The 20,992-nt window shown below is 34.7% G+C and overlaps 2 protein-coding genes across 2 annotated transcripts in view; one reads left to right on the top strand and one right to left on the bottom strand.

Annotated features, from left to right (window-relative positions):
• ERO1A (endoplasmic reticulum oxidoreductase 1 alpha) overlaps positions 1-5,233 on the top strand; it is a 61,187-nt gene extending 55,954 nt beyond the window's left edge. The window contains exon 16 of the mRNA XM_003267697.4: positions 1,493-5,233. Coding sequence (XP_003267745.2) covers positions 1,493-1,553 — 61 coding nt within the window. The 3' untranslated portion in view covers positions 1,554-5,233. The remainder of the gene's footprint in view (positions 1-1,492) is intronic.
• A 489-nt stretch (positions 5,234-5,722) lies between these two features.
• Positions 5,723-20,992, bottom strand: part of GPR137C (G protein-coupled receptor 137C) — a 77,648-nt gene continuing 62,378 nt past the window's right edge. Inside the window, exons 4-7 of the mRNA XM_003267696.4 lie at positions 11,132-11,281; positions 9,791-9,916; positions 9,497-9,615; positions 5,723-8,486 (exon numbers count right to left, since the gene is read on the bottom strand). Of these exons, the coding sequence (XP_003267744.2) occupies positions 8,309-8,486; positions 9,497-9,615; positions 9,791-9,916; positions 11,132-11,281 (573 nt within the window). The 3' untranslated portion in view covers positions 5,723-8,308. The remainder of the gene's footprint in view (positions 8,487-9,496; positions 9,616-9,790; positions 9,917-11,131; positions 11,282-20,992) is intronic.

Raw genomic sequence — 20,992 nt, 5'->3', positions numbered from 1 at the left:
ATAAAAAGGTTAATTCTTTTTAAAATAATTATTTCCTATCAAAGTGATTAAAGAAAAGCATGAAATAAGGAACTTACATTAAAATATTTAAGTACAGATGCATTTCCTTTTGGCCTATCTTGCAAGAAATGCTGAGATTTATAAAAATTAACATTTTTTAAAGGACTACATTTCCTCATTTGAAAAATATTACAATTTTGGACTTGAAATAATTGACCTTCAGAATTGTGTCTCTAGGACCCAGGGGCTAGATAGTTAATATTTCATTGATTATTCTATTTTTCATGATTGAGAGCAGAGCTAAGTGCACTTAAAATAAGGAACAAAATTTACTTTACAAAAATTAGTGAAAACAGTGTAGTCATACATTTAATATTCTTAGTCTTTATAGGCCAATAGCATTGATTCTTTCTACATTTACTAAATATGGTGTATTTTAAGTATTCATATGCTTATGCATTTAAAAAGTTATATTTCTGTGTTTATATACTTTATACTTATGTACTTTAATATTAAGCATATGAATACTTTTATGAATACTTATACCTAAATATTGTAATATTTGTATACTTACATATTTTATACCAAATACTATATACTTGAATATTAAGGGAGTATACTTATGAATGCTTAAAATACAGAAGTATTTTAATACTTATGTATCTCATACTTACGTATTTGATTGATTGATTGACTGACGTGACCTCAGCTTACGAAAACCTCCACCTCCCAGGCTCAATAGATTCTCCCACCTTAGTCTCCTGAGTAGCTGGGATACAGGCACACGCCACCATGCCTGGCTAATTTTCTTCTTTTTCATAGAGAAAAGGTTTTGCCACATTGCCCTTGCTGGTCTCAAACTCCTGGACTCAAGTGGTCTGCTCGCTTTGGCCTCCCAAAGTGCTGGGATTACAGACATGAGTTACTGCATCTGGCTATTTTATTTATTTAAAAGAATTTGGTTTTTTAGAGATAGGATCTGGCTATGTTGCCCAGGCTGGAGGGCAGTGGCATGATCATAGCTCACTGTAACCTTGAACTCCTGGGCTCAAGCAGTTCTTCTACCTTGGGTTTCCAAGTAGCTACGACTACATGGCACACACAGCCATGCCTGGCAATTTTTAATTTTTTTTTGTAGAGACCAGGTCTCCTTGTGTTGTCCAGGCTGTTCTCAAATTCCTGGCCTCAAGCAGTTCTCCCGTCTTGGCCTCAAAAAATACTGGGATTACAGGAGCGAATCACTGCATCTGGCATATGTATTTAAATACTTTTAAAATAATGAATTTCTAGACATTAATATCTTAGTTTTACCATGTCAAATTAAGAACTAAAATATATTAAAATACATTAAATGGTTTATGCACCTTAAATTTATTGAAATAAATTACTTTAAAAATGTTGTTTTAAAATGCAAAGTGAATAACTTTTACAGATAAAATTTATCTAAAATTTATCTAAGATGGTTTCTGAGTGAAATATTTTTTGGTTACAGAATTTCTACAAGTGTGAAAGAATTAGAAAACTTCAGGAACTTGTTACAGAATATTCATTAAAGAAAACAAGCTGATATGTGCCTGTTTCTGGACAATGGAGGCCAAAGAGTGGAATTTCATTCAAAGGCATAATAGCAATGACAGTCTTAAGCCAAACATTTTATATAAAGTTGCTTTTGTAAAGGAGAATTATATTGTTTTAAGTAAACACATTTTTAAAAATTGTGTTAAGTCTATGTATACTACTACTGTGAGTAAAAGTAATACTTTAATAATGTGGTACAAATTTTAAAGTTTAATATTGAATAAAAGGAGGATTATCAAATTCATATGTTATAAAAATGAATGTTCTAAGTCTCTCAAACTAGCGTTTTGTGTAATAATATGTAATATAAATAAAACTGTGGTAAATGTGACAAACATTTAATAAGAAAATGCTAAGGAGGCCTCATGAATGACCCATAATTACCAACGTAGAATTTTTCAGTACATTTAGGGTTGCTGGATTTAGCAAATAAAAATAAAGATTGCCCAGTTAGATTTGAATTTCAGATAAACAATTAGTTTTTTAATATATTACATGGAATATTTGGAAAATACTTATACTAAAAAATTATTTGTTTGAAATTCAAATTTAACTGGGAGTCTTGTATTTTATCTGGCAATCCTAAAATACATTGGTATGAAACAAATCACTTTTAGAAGTATATTGCTATTTTGATTGGGTTGTTTTTGTGTGTAGAAACGTACAATAACAACTCAAAGGCACAGGAGATTTCTAAACATTGTGAAAAGTTGAATAGATTATGTATTTATTCTCATAATACTTTCACTAATACTAAATAAAATTTGGGGAACACTTTTTATTTTTATATAATTTCCACTTTACAGAAAAGTTTCAAAAATAGTACAAAGAGCTCTCTTACCCAGATTCACTAATTGTTCATGTGTGCTTTATCTTTCATGCTTTCTCTGTACACACACACACACACACACACACACGCACATGCACACACACAAATTTTCCCTCAATCATTTGAAAGTCAGTTACAGGCATCATGCCCCTTTAACCCTAAATACTTCAGTGTGTAATACTGAGTAATTGCTAAAAATGATTTTCTCAGAAAAAAAAAAAAAAAAAAACAAACTCCCACAATTCTGGAACTATAATACTGTAAGCCTTAGAATAAATAATAATTTCAAGTTCCAATCTAAAGTTCTTTTTGAGTTTTGTTGCCCGTTTTTTGCTTGATGTGTATAGTAATAGGGTAGGCTATTTATTTTATTAAAATTGTTTTTAGAGACAAGGTTTTGCTTTGTTGCCCAAGCTGGAACTTTAACGACTGGGCTGAAGTGATCTTCCCACCTCAGCCTCCCAAGTAGCTGGGAATACAGGTGTCTGGCACCATACCCAGTTTCATTTTTGTTTTTTATACACAAAGTTCATTTCCTTTGTCTCCCTAAAACTGAACTGTAATTTTGGGAGGTTTTCATTAGTGGAAGCTCTTCATTTATAAAGCTATTTGAAGGGGTTTAGAAATTTATATCACATGGTAATTGTAGAGAAAAAGAAGCTATATACCTCAAAATCATGTGCCCTCTTTACATATGTCTTATCAGGTATAACATGTTGAAATGTCACATTATTAGTAAAGTGGGGTTTATTTATATAGTGGTTAAGAAATGTCAGTTTACACTGCTGTATACTTTTTCTTCTGTGTCCCTAAGGCCTGGTACAGTGCCAAGCACATACTTGGTATCCAGTAAATATCTGTTGGATGAATGTATGCATATGTATTCAGTATATTTTAAATGAATAATCACAGAGCTAAGTTTAATAATTTGTCCTGTTTTCCTCTGTCGCTTCATTTTTCTCTAAGGCAGGAAAGGAAAGACATTAACCCATTAATTAAGTCAATCCTCTTGGAGACTCAAAAGACTATGGAGTGATCCCTCTATATAAAATAAAGTGTGGGTTCAAATGGCCATTTTTTGTGTGTCCCTCTCTCTCATCTTATGCTTCCCTTCCTTTTTTTTTTGGAGACGGAGTCTTGCTATGTCACCCAGGCTGGAGTGCAGTGGCGCGATCTTGGCTCACTGCAAGCTCTGCCTCCCGGGTTCATGCCATTCTCCTGCCTCAGCCCCCTGAGTAGCTGGGACTACAGGCGCCTGCCACCACGCCCGGCTAGTTTTTTTTTTTTTTTGTATTTTTAGTAGAGGCAGGGTTTGTCTCACCGTGTTAGCCAGGATAGTCTCGATCTTCTGACCTCATGATCCGCCTGCCTCGGCCCCCCAAAGTGCTGGGATTACAGGCGTGAGCCACCGTGCCTGGCCTCTTTTTTTTTAACCGCCCATGTTTTTGAAGGAATATTCTTACCTCTACTTTGTCACCTTCCACTGGCTCCTTAACTAAAATCTGCCATTTGGCTCTGTAGTTAACAGTCCCTTCCTGTGAAGTCTAAAATCTTAATTCTAAATCCACAGTTTAATTCACAAGCTATTACTTGACTTTTTTTCTGTATTTGACATTTTTGACAACCCCTACTTTAAAGATTTATTCCCTTGATTTCTTACATTTGCTCACTCCTGAACAACCCCCCCCTCCCTTTTGGCCTCTTCATTTATTCCTTAAATGTTATTCCTCAGACCTCCATTTTTTTTTCCTCTTAATCATAACACCACTTCTCACGCTTGGGTAATTTCAATTCAGCAGTTCCTAAATCCTTACCTTTAGCCAAACTCCTCAATCCATCTGCCTGTTGCACTTTACTTGGTTGTCCCAGAGACACTTGTGTGTGTCTTAAAACATTCATTCTCTGCAAAACCTACTCTAATGCCTGTGTCCCTTACTTTGGTTAATTTTAGAACCATTATATTCTAAGTTTTCCAGGCTTATTCCTTTCCTCCACCTTCCCCTATCATTTAGTGTCTAAGTTTTACTGATTTTATCTCCACCTCTTTGATACATCACTCTTTCATCTTCATTGCTATTATTAATACCTACAGTACTAACCTGCCTCCTATACCTAGCTGGTCTCCTCTCTGTTGCTCAGTGTTACCACAGCAGGCTTTATAGAAGCACTCTGACAGTGTTAATCCCTAATACCCTTCAGTGACTTCAGGAACTTTCAGGAGAAAGCCAAACTCCTCTGTTTGGTGTACAAGGTCTTCTGATGTGTGATGTGTTTCCTCCACCGAATGTTGTGGTGAAACAGACTTACAGTTCTTCAGAAGCCACATTTGGCCAGGCCTCCCACCTTGGTAAATGCTGTACTCTTTGCATCAAGTGTGCTAGTCATCCTTCCCCACTTGGAAAATTCCTATGCATCTTGCAGGCCTGACATAAGCATTTTCTCTGTGAAACCTCCTTTGCTCCACTCAAGGAGAGTCATCTAACTTCCACTTTCGTGTCACCACTGTAATTACAACCTACCTCTATTGTATGTCACTTACATTGTACTGTATTGTTTTATTTTTCAAAAGTCTTCTTTACTAGAATGTGAGCTCAAGGGCAGGAAAAGGAACCTTTTTATTTTTTGCATCTCTGTAGCATAGTTTTTGGCATATGAATGTTTAATAAATGTTTGTTGAAGAAATTAATTTTAAAGTGACATCTTTATTATATTAGAGGTCCTACCTATATTCCAAATACTTTCACTGCCTTCACTTTACAGCAAGGGTCAGTAGAGTCCGAAGGATTTGTAGACTTTAGGGGGTCAATAAAGCTGAAATTGTATTCAAGATTTGGTGTGGTTTTTGGTGGGTCATGAAAGGGGTCTATTCTGGGAAAAAAAAGGAACTTCTTTCATGGGAAAAGGCAGCATCATTGAGGAATTTCTTGAATAATCAAATAATACCTTCCTAGGATTATAAGGTAGATAAATGGATTCCTGTTTAAGATTCTAAAGGGAAGGGAAGAAGTGTTATAAATTATTTCATATAACAATTTTTCTTAGCTTAATGTTTGAATAAATAATAAAAATTTTGTACTATCATCTAATAACGTATTGGCATTTTAAACTGCATGGCACTTCATGTCAAACTGGTGTATATTAAGTGATATGACATCCAGATGTAAGTAATTATGAGATCGCTAAAGGCAAGCTATCATTTGTAACTCCTGATTTTTTTTCTTTTTTTTTTTTTGTGGTAGCACTATGTTCTTATCCTTATATGATAGAAACTCAGTATAGTCCATTATAAGAGATGAAGAAAACCAGAACTCTAAATAAAAGCACAAACACTTTTATTTTTAATAGTGTTTTGTCACAATTTAGTGAAACAACAAATAAATACATTCATTGGCCACAGCTATACTTTTACAACCAGTTTGAAACTGATTATATAGCTGAGAAACACTGTTAAACAATAAAAAAGGCAGCTATGCATAAAAAAGCCACTTTAGCTATAAATTACATTTTCCATAAAACTACAACCAACTACAATGAGTGGTAAAAGTTTCAAAATTAATGGCCACCCAAGTGAAATGATGAAAACAAGTACTGCTAATCACTATAGAATTACACATTTAAGTAATGAAATTCACTTTTTAATGAACAAAAACGAAGGTTTGATATTGTCATCATGTGCTTCAGTGCAGGATGAACAGGGAATCGGTAGCCCTTTGATTTTATAAACAACTCCTTTCGAGACCAAACTTAAAGTGCTCCTAGTGCTTTGGAATTTTTAAGCAAAGATTGGGCCAGAGTGTATCTTTATTTGTCTTTGGTGATGTGTTAGATGTGTATGAGGAGACAAATGCAAGAATTTGGGTACCCTAGTCAGTGATAAGAATAAACTTACAAACCTCAAATTTGGAACAATCAACTAATGCAGCAGAAAGAACCAAGTTATTTTATCTGAAAAATTTTTAAAAAGTAATCTGTTAGTTTGGTCAAATAGGAACATTATCGAGGGCAGCCTTACTAGAAAAACTTTATCACCTTGAACCCCAAGGATTAACAAAGACAACATATCTTTTCAGACAGCTCTAGATGATTAGATACCTAACATTATTAGCAAAATAAACAGTTGGCATTCTGAGAAGAAATCTAACAATTGAAGTTGTAATAAAAGTACGCTTTTGTCACATAATACCATAGGTAACTATACTATACATTTTTAAATAATTTGGTTACAATGAGAGAACTTATAAACAAACCCAAAAGAAGTAAGTATATGCTTCTGATTGAATACAAAGTCATTTTGTATCATAAAAAAGAAATTTATTTGTCTGTGTACTGGCCTCCCAAAAGATAGAAAGCATTAACAATTTCAATTTTTCCTTAGGGTTTCAACCTAGTGTTATACTTTTGTGAAGTTATTGTATCAGTTGTTAAAAAGTTGAAGTACATTTTAAGTTAGAGAGGAAATAACATTCTAATCAAAGTATAAAACAGAAAAGGATAGTCGTATTAGTACCAGTTCTGAAGAAATAGATAGCAGACAATTGTAGTTTGTCTTTGAGCATGTTGTGACAACTTCCCAATGTTGCTTGTTCCCTTGGCATCTTGAGGTATTCAGCATCTACTTCTTTCCACATAGACACTGGTACAAAGTGCATTTTAAAATTCTGTATTATCTTAGCCTACCATTTTCTTTTTTTTTTAGATTTGGGATAGGACATTTAAGACAGTTTTAATGTAATTCTAAAAGTACTCCAATATTGTTAATCTGTGGTTTTATACTTACCTAGTTTGTACATTTACTTAAGTTTGCTCATTTAGTCTAATGCTGGAATTAATTTGAATTCAATTTAATTTGGCTTTTCCCATATACAAGATATAAAAATGTGGAAATCATAGGAGGAATTATATGTCTCACAAAGTATTGCACTTGAGTTCACTGCAATAATGTATCATGATTTCATTTACCTGAGGACAATCCTGATTCACTAGGTAAGACCAGCTATATCATGCTTCACAGAAATCAAATGCTTTTGAAAATATATTTATGTTTTAATTTAGAATTATACATCTTGTGAATAATTCTTAAATGCATCTCTAAACTTGTTTAGTCCCAAGAAGTTTCTACCAAAATCTCCCTTTGCAAAAGTCACTATTGCTTTCTTCAAGAATCATGCTTAAACTACTACATATATCTCAATTACACAAAATAATCAACTGACCAATTCTACTCAAAATAGCCACACAATTTTCACTGGTATATTTTCCTCTTGAAATTATTGTGGCTCTCCAAAGAACACTGCTGGCCGTAACTAATGGATTACTACTATTATTTGTTTAAAATGATTGAATTTCAGTCGCTATTTTAAAATCATGCTTAAAAGAACTGTCTTCAATGATTACACATTTTCAGTAGATTTTTATAAAGAATGATACATTTTTATGCCTTAACTCTGTGCACTGTTCACACTATAAAATTTTTATTAAGATTTCTGTATAGAGCATACCAATGAATATACAGGCTTTGATTTTCATAGGAAAATTACCTTCCAGTTTGGTGTACAATATAGTATTCCAGTGTGAACATTGGCATATGACTTTGGGGACTGCAGTGACTCAGAACAAAGATAAAAGTGCACATATGCATTTGATGTTCCAAAGTCAGGATTTTTGGAGGCCATCAAGTGCCTTAAGATCTCTCTTTTCTCCTACTCCAAACTTTCCATTTTACTTCATTTTACTATGAAGAGGTCAAAAATAATAGCTGTGTTCTTTACTAAACACAGCCACACTTCCAGATTTTGTTTTCAGTTGCAACAGATAATGGAATGTTTATGTAGATGGAATTTAAACACATTGAGTATACACATTTATGAAAAACAACTCAAGAATCATGACTTGGTGATGCTGTCAGTTTTGTGGTGTCACATACAAGCTATGATGATTGTTCAAATCTAAATTACTACAAGTAAAGAGCAAAGGAGCAGTATCTGTCATAGGTCCATTGAGGTGGGGAGTGACTGTGTAACTGCTGCTGCCACACCCAGTCATGGTGCCATACCAGCCCAAACTTTGCGAATTTGGTAAACTGCAACAAAAAAAGGTAAAGAAGCCATAGGACTATGATCAGGATATAAGAAGTCACATTTGAATTTTTAGCATTTTCAATGAATTTTGTAATAAAGTTAGCACTCAAATATATTGAAATATGTTCTTTGTCAAATAACATAATGCCTTTCTACAAATTTAATGACTTTTATCTAATATCCTGGATTCTATATTGTAGTATGTTACAAAAGAATGAATGAATGCCACTCAGAACTGGTAGAACTTGATCGTCAGATGATAACAATGTAGTCCTTATATACTCGGCTCTATTCTAAGACATCTATGTATGTATGTATGTATGTATGTATGTATGTATGTATGCAGACACACATATACATTCATTTAATCCTCACAACAAACCTCTGAAGTAGGTTCTATTATCCCTGTCTTACAGATGAAAAACAGGTTCAAAAAACTGAGGTTATGTAACTTGTCCAGATGAAGTTAGGATTACAGAAAATGGCGTATCAAGCTGAAGCCATTATGCTTCACGGCTTCAGCCATTAAGCTTTTCTCTTTGCCCGAATCACAGTCAATAGTGTACTAGTTATGGACTTGAAATGGTTTTGTAACAAGGAGGGCATGGGAAGATTTCCTATGGCAATTAAGCTTCCCAAGAGTTTTATCTAGGGTTTCTCTGGATTTTGACCAGCCCTAAAGATACGGAAACAGACACATAATCACTGTAATAGTATTTCTTCCTTGTGTATCCCCCTCCCACAAACAGCTCTGAACCAACAAGTGATCCTGAAATGAAATGGTACCATTTTAGCCCAAAGGCATATAGGCTTTGAGTCAAATGGTAGTTCCTGATAATGCAGGTCCCACCCTGGGTTTAACATCTACTGCTTTAAACTCCAATATTGCCGATCTTATTTATTGACATATTACCACCAAATCACCTTTTTTCATATTTTGGTAAAAGCTTAGATTTGTTTTTTTCAATCAATTTCAATAGTAATTCAGGCTAAGTGGCTTTGTTACATCTACCTTCCTTCTCTTGAACTTCCCAGTCTTGGCAGGTCATCATCACTATCATATCGTCTTGGATTGTCGAAAAAGTAAGCTCTGGAACTATAACTGTGACTATTTATCATGCCAGCAGGTGCCTGTGAACAAAGTATTAGATAGCATATGAAGATTTTACTTTTCCACTAAGAAGGGACGCTAGAATCTATAATAATTTTTAGTCTTAACCTTTGCCAAAAATAGAAAATCAATATAAATGTTCCATAATTTTTTAAAATAGGAGAACAAGCATTGGGGAATATTATGATATCATACCAAATTCTGGTTTAATCTCTGTGCCCGGAAAAACAGTACCACCGACCATGCTGGCACGTGTTCCCACAGAAAGAGGACCATTCCAAATACTATATACTCTTCTCCACTTATGTCTTCTACATGAGCCTGTAAACACAATATGGCAGAGAATTTTTACATCTGTTTATTATATAAGCAATCACCTCCACAGTTAACTTGTTTCGAGTCAGGTAAGATAAAATATATCAACTACAAGCACATACACTCTACAACTTTCTATATTTTGTGGTTTCTCATGAAATGACACTTATCCTTTAAAGGACATAAAATGCTTTGAAGTTACAAAGAAAAAAAAGCAGTTAATTTTTTCAATGTATCAGTTTATGACAATTTTAATATATGGATAATAAGGAGTGAACTCCTATTTAGGCCCCATAATCTAAAGACAGTGACTTTTAAAGACATTACTGTTCCAGCTGCTCCATAGGCAAAATAACAGCACTTACCCTAATTACACCTGTAGAAAAATGTAACAAGTCACTCAGCTCAGCTCTACTTAAAATATACTTTTGGACCTAATCTACATATTAAATTTGTTTCTGTTCTATCAGATGTTGGAAGACGGAAATGGAAAAAGGAGTGAAGAGAATCTGCCACAAGGAACTATATGTGAAAATTCCTTCACTTTAGAAAGGTAAATGAAAAATAATATTCCCGGAGCCCTTAAATTCAGTACAAAGCTAAATTACTATACAGATATGACATATAGCTATGTCAAAATGTATGTTTAGGAAGCATATGGGAATGCTAGGAAGTTAAATATGCATAGTTAGAGTACTGGGATTTATGATAGCAAATACCTGGACATCCAAGGAACTACAAATGCTCTCCCATTATCAAGACTGACAAAGCCAGATTTTTATGAAAGCCATTATTTAAACATCTAAACCTGAACCAAATATTAAGAGTATATGTAGTTCTTGGGTAGGGGAGAGTTACTTTCCTCCTAACAAAGACCATATTCACTGGCTAATAATAGGCAATTCATTTATCTAGAAATATTTAAACACCATGATTAACAAAAATAAGTAAAATTAGCATATGACCGAGAGGCTTGTGGCACTATTATTATTTACCAAAAAAGAGAGAGAAAATACTCCTTTGAGAGAAGTTCTCTGTGAAGAATGATTTCAAATGTCACACGTATATAAAGATTTTTAAACACAAAGCTTTAAGTATGATTACTGACAGCAGACAGAGATTCCATAAATGTGTTTGTAGGTCAAACACTACAGTGTTCTCCTAGATGAGGGTAAGTTAATCATCACATTGTTAGACTGGCAATACGTGGTAGCTATTTACCTTATCTGAAAGATTATCCCAGCCATAATTAAATGGACTTTCTAATGTATCCTGAGATATGGTGACCACCACCAAATTATAACAAGCTCTGGAAGAGTAGAGAAGAATGACTACAGAGCCCACGACGACAGTCTGGCACAGAGACATACCCTAAAACAAATAAAAATCATCATCTTTAGTATTCTACACATTTGTCACGACAAGCTATTCATGTACATACAATATGGTCAACTCTTGCAATGCACTCCTGCAAAGCACTAAGTGAGTACCTGTTGAAATAAACTCTTGATTATCTTGCTTTTCAATTCCTATTCCTAGAACTGCTTGTGTTTAATATGTGTAAGTTTTGTTTTTTTTTTTTGCCAACTTGCCAAATAGCAACTGGAGAAAGATTTTGTTCTGCCAAGGCTGCCTTGTAATATATGAATAAACAAGTTGGCAAAAGATCTGAACTTTAATTGATGTTAATCAAAGAGGTAGTTTAGTCATAATGAGAAAAGAATGGAAAATAGAAGCATTCGTCCATTTGATACACTTAATTTCTGATACAAAATTAGAATAGAAATAGAGTTCCTATGCTATTTGCTTTCATTCTTTTAGATTCTATTAGAGAGTGCTTGTTAGTCCCCTATTGATGCCACAGTGTTGATGGCAAATGTTCTGGGCACCCATATGTACTTTCAAATCCTTAAAATTTTAAGACTATGGCTTTCACCACTTCCCTCAACATAAAAAGCCCTTCCAACTTAGTGGTTCTCAACTGGAGTGTGTATATTGGAGAAGGGTGTGGTAGTCACCTCTTGCAGAGATTCTCAACCTGGGGTCTGTTATTTCCATACAATCCATTTTCTTTGCAATCCTATGTATTTTATTTTATGCACTAAAAAAATTACTCTGTGACATCCTTGCCAAAGAGTTCCATTGCACAGAAACACCCAGTATAGTGTTTTGGAAGTTTGTGTTTGGTTGTCACAATGATTAAGGGGCAATTATGGCATTTAGTGCACAAGGTCCAGGGATGCTAGATGACTTGCAAGTCACAAGAGAATCCTCCACCTAAGCTAACTGTCCTCCGGCCTTGATAACTTTCTAATGTCCTCCTGGACAGTCATGAAGATGAAACACCTGTTTATAATTATCTGTGTCAGAACTTAATTCCGTTTTGAATATAAACGAAGTATATGTTTGCATAGTTTAAATAGATGCCCAAATTTCCACAAACACATAGAATGTGTAAATTGAAGGAAATTTGTACTTTGTTTTCTTCAGAATTTTATCAGTTGTTCAAATATTTCAGAAAATCATGACATTGACAGCAATACTGCTTGTGGTATACAAGTGACCAATGCAACACACCTGTAACAGTCTGCATTTATAGCTGCCCCATTCATGGTTTATGTGTCTAAACACAAACATCTATTACATCATGCTCTAAAAGTAACATGTTGAAATATTTATTAATTACTCTCCTTTTATTTCCTCTTTATGTTACAATTAAGGCAATCACACTGAATTTTATGTGTGTAGGTAGGTTAAAAATCCATTAATTTCAGGATAGAAACAGGTAATTAAAAATGTTTGTTACTAGAACTGCACTGGGTCTTGCGGGGCTCTTGCGGGGTTGAGAACCATTATTATAACTGACTTCCTTAGAACAACTCATTTTAGAGGTATATGAAAAGAAAGAACTAAAAGATAAAAGATACCCTGAAAGATGTTGGGATAGTAACAGAGCACCTTCTTTGAGCTAACACACTACCATCACAAAAAGTATGTGTGAAAATAAAACTGGCAAAACTTAAAAATTAAGGCTAAAATTTTCTACAATATGCTATTTTATTTTTGTGAATCCAAAAAAAGCTGTTAATAAAAAAGTTAATCTAAACCAATCCAGATCCAATTTTAGAAGTAATGTATTATTAAAGAAAAGTAAGGAAACAAGAACAAGAAAACAGAATGCTGTAAGAATTACCATCCTCAAAAATAACTGCAAAAGTTTATATGCATTGCTTTGGGAAATAAGACAACTGTCAGAAACATGCTATAATACAGAGAAACTCTGTTTAAATTTGTAAATACTATAGAAGCTTTTAAAAAAAGACTGTGAGAAAAGAGCAAAGAATCAATAATGCCGAAATAATACAACAAACAAAACAACCTCTAGTCAAATTACATACATAAAACAATGAAAGACACCCATTGATTTGGAAAACAAAAGATTCACCCCCACAAAATACAGGATTACAAAATGAAAAATAAGGATCCAGCGACATAGAAAGTGTTATCAAAAGTTGATGAAAACCTTCCTAAAATAGAGTCAGATCAAACAATTCAACTCAGGAGAAATTTTCAAGGAATGATTTTCCTTTCTCTGTCTCTGACACCTACAAACACTTTTAAAGAAATTCCACACTTGATAAGTGAAAAAGAGTTACACCTCACTCCTAAACACCTCACTATCCATAACACTGGAGTTCAATAGTGTTTACAGATACTTTCAGGACGCAGATATGCAGACACCTTAAGTTACTGGTCACTGAGTTTTGACAAATGTATACACCCATGTAACCCAAATCTCCACCAAAATATAGAACATCATCATTCCAGAAAGTTCCCTCACACCCCTTCCCCATCAACCCAAAACACAAATGCTCCCTTGCTTTGGTTTTTACAACCTAGTTCTACCTGTTCTAGAAGTTCATGTAAGTGGCACCATAGAATATGAACTCTCGTATGTTTCATTCACTCTGCCAGAGTGTTTTTGAGACTCATCCTTGTTTTTGGATGTATCTATCAGGAGTTAGTTGTTTTTATTGTTGAGAGGATAATTACAGTGACCAACTCTTTCTGATTTGCTTAGGGGTTTTCTGGTTTTAGCACCTGAAGTCCCACATCCTGGAAAACTGAGACCCAGTAAAATTCAGAAAGTAAATCACACTAATTCCACTTTCTGATTATATGAGTTTGTTTATATGACAGAGTCTTTGAATATTCTTGTACAAATAGTTTTGTGGATGTTTTCACCTCTTTTGGGTAACTACCTAAGAGTGGAATTGCTGGGTCATATGGTGGTTGTAAGTTCAGCTGTGTAAGAAATTGACAAATCTTTTCCTAAAATGGATGTACAATTTTATACTTCCAACAAAGTGTGAGAGTTTCAGTTTTTCCACCAAATTGTCCAATTCTAGGCCTCATTTGGGACTGTCAATCTTTTTAGCCATGCTGGAAGATGTGTAGTGATGTCTCATTTTGGTTTTAATTTGCATTTCCCAGATGACTAATAATATTGTGTTATTGGCCATTTGTATATCTTCTTTGTGAAGAATCTATTCAAATCTTTTGACCACTTCCAAATTGGGTTGTCTTATTAAATCAATGAGTTGTAGGAGATCTTTATACATGCTGACAATCAACTCTTGTCAGAAATACGTAATGCAAACATTTTCTTGAAGTCTGTGGCCTGCCTTTGATAAGAATTTTGACTTCTTTTTTATTTTTGAGACAGTCTCCCTCTGTCACCCAGGCTGGAGTGCAGTGGTGCAATCTTGGCCCACTGCAGCCTCTGCCTACCAAGTTCAAGTGATTCTCCTGCCTCAGCCTCCCGAGTAGCTGGGATTACAGGCGCCTGCCACCACACCTGGCAAATTTTTGTATTTTTAGTAGAGACGGAGTTTTACCATGTTGGCCAGGCTGGTTTTGAACTCCTGACCTCAAGCGATCTGACCACCTTGGCCTCCCAAAGTGCTGGGATTATAGGCATGAGCCACCATGCCCAGCCTGATGAGAAATTCTAAATTTTAATTAATTCTAATTTATCAACTTATTTTTTCATGGTTACTTTTTATTGCCCCTCTAAGAAATCTGCTGCAACTACCCTGTTTTCTTGTGGAAGCTTTTCACTTGTTTCACTTACATTTAGGTCTATGTTCCATTTTGAATTAATTTTTGTGTATGGTATGAAACGGAGTTGGAGGTTCATTTTATTCCATATGGATATCGAGTTGCTTCAGCATCACTAGTTTAAAAAATTCCTTGTGGTATTGGATTGCTTTACCATCTTTGTCAAAAATCAATAAACCATATTAAGTGTAGATTGATTTCTAAGCTCTCATTCTGTTCTACTAATCTGTCTTTCTCATGTCAGTAGCACACTGTCTTAATTATTGTAGCTTTATACTAAGTTTCAACATAATGTAGTATGAATCCCTTTCATTTTCAGGGTTACTTTCTGCACTGTTCAACACAATAGCCACTAGCCACATGAGGGTATTTACATTTAAACTAGAAGTTCCTAAACAGTTCTTGTTGCTCTAGCCACTTTTTAAGTCACATTTGGCTAGCTATCATACTGAACGGTACAGCATATTTTCATCAACACAGAAAATTCTATAGGAAAGCACTACTTTATTTTTTATTTTTAATACAGATATATATTTTGAGACGGAGTCTTGCTCTGTTGCCAGGCTGGAGTGCAGTGGTGTGATCTTGGCTCATTGCAACCTCCACCTCCCAGGTTCAAGCGATTCTCCTGCCTCAGGAACCTGAGTAGCTGGGATTACAGGCACACGCCACCACGACCAGCTAATTTTTGTATTTTTAGTAGAGACAGGGTTTCACCACGTTGGCCAGGATGGTCTCGATCTCCTGACCTTGTGATCCACCCACCTCGGCCTCCCAAAGTGCTGGGATTACAGACGTGAGCCACCGCACTGCCCAGCCAGCACTACTTTAAATATTTAGATCATCTGCATTGTTGTACAAATTTTGGAATCAACTTGTCAATTTCTTCTTTTTAAACCACTTTATTATGATTGACATGTGAAAAGCTGTATACCACTTGGGGAGTTTGCCAACCTGTCAATTTCAATTTTTAAATTTTTACTTATCTTTGAGACAGGATTTCACTCTGTCACCCAGCCTGAAGTGCTTTGGTGTGATCACAGCTCACTGCAGCCTTGACTTCCTGGGCTCAAGGGATCCTCCTACCTCAGCTCCCCAGGTAGCTAGGACTACAGGTGCACACCACCATGTCTGGCTAATTTTAAAATTTTTTGTAGAAATAGCATCTCACTACATTGCCAAGGCTGGTCTTGAACTCCTAGGCCAAAGTGATCCTCCCACCAAGGCCTCCCAAAGTGCTGGGATTACAGGTGTAAGCCATCACGTCCAGCCCAATTTCCTTTTTTAAAAAAAAGCATGGTAAAATTATGATTTGGTTTGCATTGAATTTACAGATTCATTAGGGGAGAATTACCATCTTAACGATACTGCATCTTCCAATCCACGAACATGGTATATCTCTTCACTAATTTTAGGTCTTCTTTGGTTTTTCTTAGCAGTATTTTGTAGTTTTCAGTATACAGATATTGCTTGCTTTTTGGAAAACTTATTCCTAAATATCTTTTTTTTGAGCTACTATTGTAAATGGTGTTGTTCATTTAAATTTTATTTTCCAATTGCTTATTCCTGTCATACATAAAAATACAATGTGTTTGTATTTTGACCTATTCCGAGAACTTGCTAAATTCATTTATTCTAGTTGTTTAGCAGATGCCTTAAGATGTTCTCCTTAAACAATTGTTATCTGCAATTAGAGAAAGTTTTACTTCTTAATTCCCATTGTTTATCTTTTGTATCTTTTTCTTGTCTTATTGGAATATTGAATAAAAATGGTGAGAGCTGACATCCTTGCTTTGTTGCCAATCTCAGGGAGAGAACATTCAATATTTTAAGTATGACATTAATTTTAGTTTTTTAGTAGATGTCTTTTATGATATTGAAGTACTTTCCTTTTCTTCTACTATTAGCTGAGAGTTTTGTTTTTTTTTTTTTTAAATCATGAAGGGTACCAAATTTAGTCAAATGCCTTTTCATTGTTTATTGAAGTGATTATGTGGTTTTTCTCTTTTGTTTTAATGTAGTGAATGACACTGATTCTTGCTGCATTCCTAGGATAAACATCTCTTAGACACAATAAATTATCCTTTTTATATGTTGATTAGATTTTATCTCTAAGTATTAGGGACACTAGTCTGTAAGTGTTAATATACAGCCATCTGTCAGTATCCATGGATTGGTCCCAAGACCTCCTGTGGATACCAAAGTCCACAGATATTCAAGTCCCTTACATAAAATGGTATAGTTTTACATATAATGTGCACATCCTATTGTATACATTAAATCATCTCTAGATTATTTATAATACTGAATACTGTGAAAAATGATATGTAAATAGTTGTTATTCTGTATTGTTTTTTAAGTTGTATTATTTTTATTGTTGTATTGTTACTTTGTATTTATTTAATATTTTCAATTCAAGGTTGGTTGAATCCATGGATGTAGGACCTGTGAATACAGAGGGCTGCCACTATATCTTTGTCAAGCTTTGGCATCAGGTAATGCTGGTCTCATAAAACCTGGTCTAAGAAGTGTTCTGCTGGCTGGGCACAGTGGCTCACGCCTGTAATCCCAGCACTTTGGGAGGCCGAGGCGGGCGGATCACAAGGTCAGGAGATCGAGACCATCCTGGCTAACACGGTGAAACCCCGTCTCTACTAAAAATACAAAAAATTAGCTGGGTGTGCTGGTGGGTGCCTGTAGTCCCAGCTGCTCAGGAGGCTGAGGCAGGAGAATGGTGTGAACCCGGGAGCTTGCAGTGAGCTGAGATCACACCACTGCACTCCAGCCTGGGTGACAGAGCAAGACTCTGTCTCAAAAAAAAAAAAAAAAAAAAGATGTGTTCTTCCCTCCTCTATTTTCTTTTCTTTTTCCTTTTTTTTTGGGATGGAGTCTCACTCTGTCGCCCGGGCTGGAGTGCAGTGGTACAATCTTGGCTCACTGCAACCTCCACATCCTGGGTTCAAGTGATTCTCCTGCCTCAGTCTCCCGAGTAGATGCGACTACAGGTGTGCGCCACCACACCCAGCTAATTTTTGCATTTTTAGTAGAGATGGGGTTTCACTATATTGGTCAGGCTGGTCTTGAACTCCTGACCTTGTGATCCACCCGCCTTGGCTTCCCAATGCCCTGGGATTACAGGTGTGAGCCACCATGTCCAGCCCCCTCCTCTATTTTCTAAGAGTTTGTATACTATTGGTGTTGTTTCTTCTTTAAATATTTGATGAATTAACCAGTGAAATCATCCGGGTCTGCAGTTTTGAGAAATTTCTGATAATAACTTTAATTTCTTTAATAAATATGAGTGTACTTAGATTACAAAATCTAAGATAACATACAATTTCATCTTCTATCAATTTATAGTTGTATATTTAAAAGAATTTGTCCATTTCATCTCAGTTCTCAAATTTACCAGCAAAGTGTGGTTCATATATCCTCTTGTCTTTTAATGTCTATAAGATGTTTAGCGATAGTCCCTCTTTCATTCATAACATTGGCAATTTGTATTTTCACTGTTTTCTTTTCCTGCAGATCAAATTGACTGATGTATTCAAGAATCAACTTTTGGCTTTAATTTCTCCATTTTTTGTTTCCTATTTCATTGATTTCTATTTTTATCTTTATTATTATTATTTTTTGCGACAGCATATGGCTCTGTTGCATTGGATGGAGTGCAGTGGCATGATCTCGGCTCACTGCAACCTCTGCCTCCCAGGATCCAGCTATCCTCCCACTTCAGCCTACTGAGCAGCTGGGACTACAGGTGCATACCACCACACCCGGCTAATTTTTATATTTTTTTGTAGAAATGAAGTTTCATCATATTGCTCAGGCTGGTCTCAAACTCCTGAGTTCAAACTGTCTGTCCGCCTCAGACTCCCAAAGCCACCATGCCTGGCCTATTTCAGTTCTATTACTTACTTTGGGCTTACTTTTTCCTACTCCACACACTCCCACTACCATTTCTAAGGCAGAAACTTGAGTCACTCTCTTTATATCCTTATTTTCTAATATATTATTTAAAGCTGTGCTTTTCCCTTCAAGTATAATTTTTACTGCATTCCACAAATTTTGATATATTTTATTTCATTATCTTTCAGTTTGAAATCTTTTCTAATTTCCCTTGTTACTTCTTTTTTTTTTTTTTAACCCATGGGTTATTTAGAATTGTGCTCACATCTACATGGAAACACAAGAATATGTATACCATGAAGATTTATTTTACAATATTTAATAATTTTCTTCAAAAACTTAAAAAATTTTAATTAGAAATAAAACTGATTTTAGAATATTTTACTTTAAAATAAAAAATTATATATATTTTCATATTTAAGAATGGATCATTAGCTTAGAAATGGGGGAATTATTGCTTAGTGGATACAGAATTTCAGTATGGGATGAGAAAAACATTCTGAAAATGAACAGTAGTGACGGCTGCACAACAATATGAATGTACTTAATGATAATGAACTATACTTGACACTGACTACACTTAATAATGGTTAAAATGGTAAATTTTGTGTTATATATTTTAGCACAATAATCTTTCCCAACATCCAACTTCCCTGTTTACCTCTAAGATGCTGAGAAAGATGAAAGTGATAGACAGTTCTCTGACTCAATGAAGAAAGGAATCTACATCAAATGAATGGGGTGAAACTATAAATAAGGAAAAAATATTATGAAAATATTATGAAAAAATATTATGAAGCCTCTTTCAGTAAGCTTTATAAATGTTAATAATTTACCTTATTGTGTCTTCTGTAACAGAACATTTTTGAATAGTTTCATGGTCCAAGTTAAGCTGCAGCATCACTTTGAGACCAATCATTCAGAGTTTAAAGCAAAAGGAATTGAAATTTTAGATGTAGGTATCATGAATGCTTTAAACACCAAATATTGTTTTTATAATTTTCCAGACTAGAAAGGAAATGGCCACTCACTGAAGCATTTTAAAGCCTAAGTTATTATATTGCATTGGCCAATAAAGTACACAATAGCTTAGAAACTAGTATAGCCTTATATAATTGACATTGCTGAATGCCTGCTGGATGGAACGTTTATAAAAGAACCATGGCATTGCCATTTCCAATTATACAGAAATTCACTGATTTAAGGATTTAACTGAAAATGTAAAGATTAATTTAATGTTTTGTCCACAAACACATTTTTGTCTTACAAATGAATGAATGTACAGATGTGGCAGGGCTTATTTTGTTGTATTTATATGGTGTCAGCACCAACTAATCATCCAAGAAAATACTCTTTTATGTCAACGCCTGATAGGAAACACAAGTGGTACCAAAATAATCAAAGTGTTGAATAACTTTTCTGATTGTTTATCCTGGGCCAACTGTGTTGATATATTCACTATCTGTGCTAAACCAATTGTGTGTAAAATTATTGGGCCTTAGCACAAATCAAGACGGTGGCAATGAACTGTACCGGCAGTGACTGTATTCTTCACTACCATGCACTTGTACTTAAAAAAAGAAAGTCAGTTTCACTGAAGAATATCTTTGGTGAAGCAGTGAAAATATAATTTATATTAAATATAAACCCTAGAGTACATGTGTATTTAACATTCTATGTGATGAGATGTGCCCTTAAAGTAATTCTGCTCCATACTCAAGTACAGCAGCTATATTGAGGAAGCACTTAACGTGATTGACTTGTGAGTGGATCTAACCACTTTTTTTCATAGAACACCATTTTTTACCTGACAGACAACTCTGGCAGACAAATAATGGTTATTTGGACTTGGCTACTGGGCATATTTTTTTTCAAAAACAAATAAAATGAGTGTATCACTTCAATGAAAACATCTGGCAGCATTTATTTCCAATGATAAAATGTAAGCTTTTAAGTGAAAATTGTAATTTTTAGAAACTTGTACATACTTGTACTGTAAGATTAACAGCTTCTTAAAACTAAAAGACTTTTCTAATGAGATGGTCTGATAAT

The sequence above is a fragment of the Nomascus leucogenys genome, chromosome 1a (assembly GCF_006542625.1).
Source record: "Nomascus leucogenys isolate Asia chromosome 1a, Asia_NLE_v1, whole genome shotgun sequence".
NCBI lineage: Eukaryota > Metazoa > Chordata > Mammalia > Primates > Hylobatidae > Nomascus > Nomascus leucogenys.
This window is presented reverse-complemented; position numbering and strand designations above follow the sequence as displayed.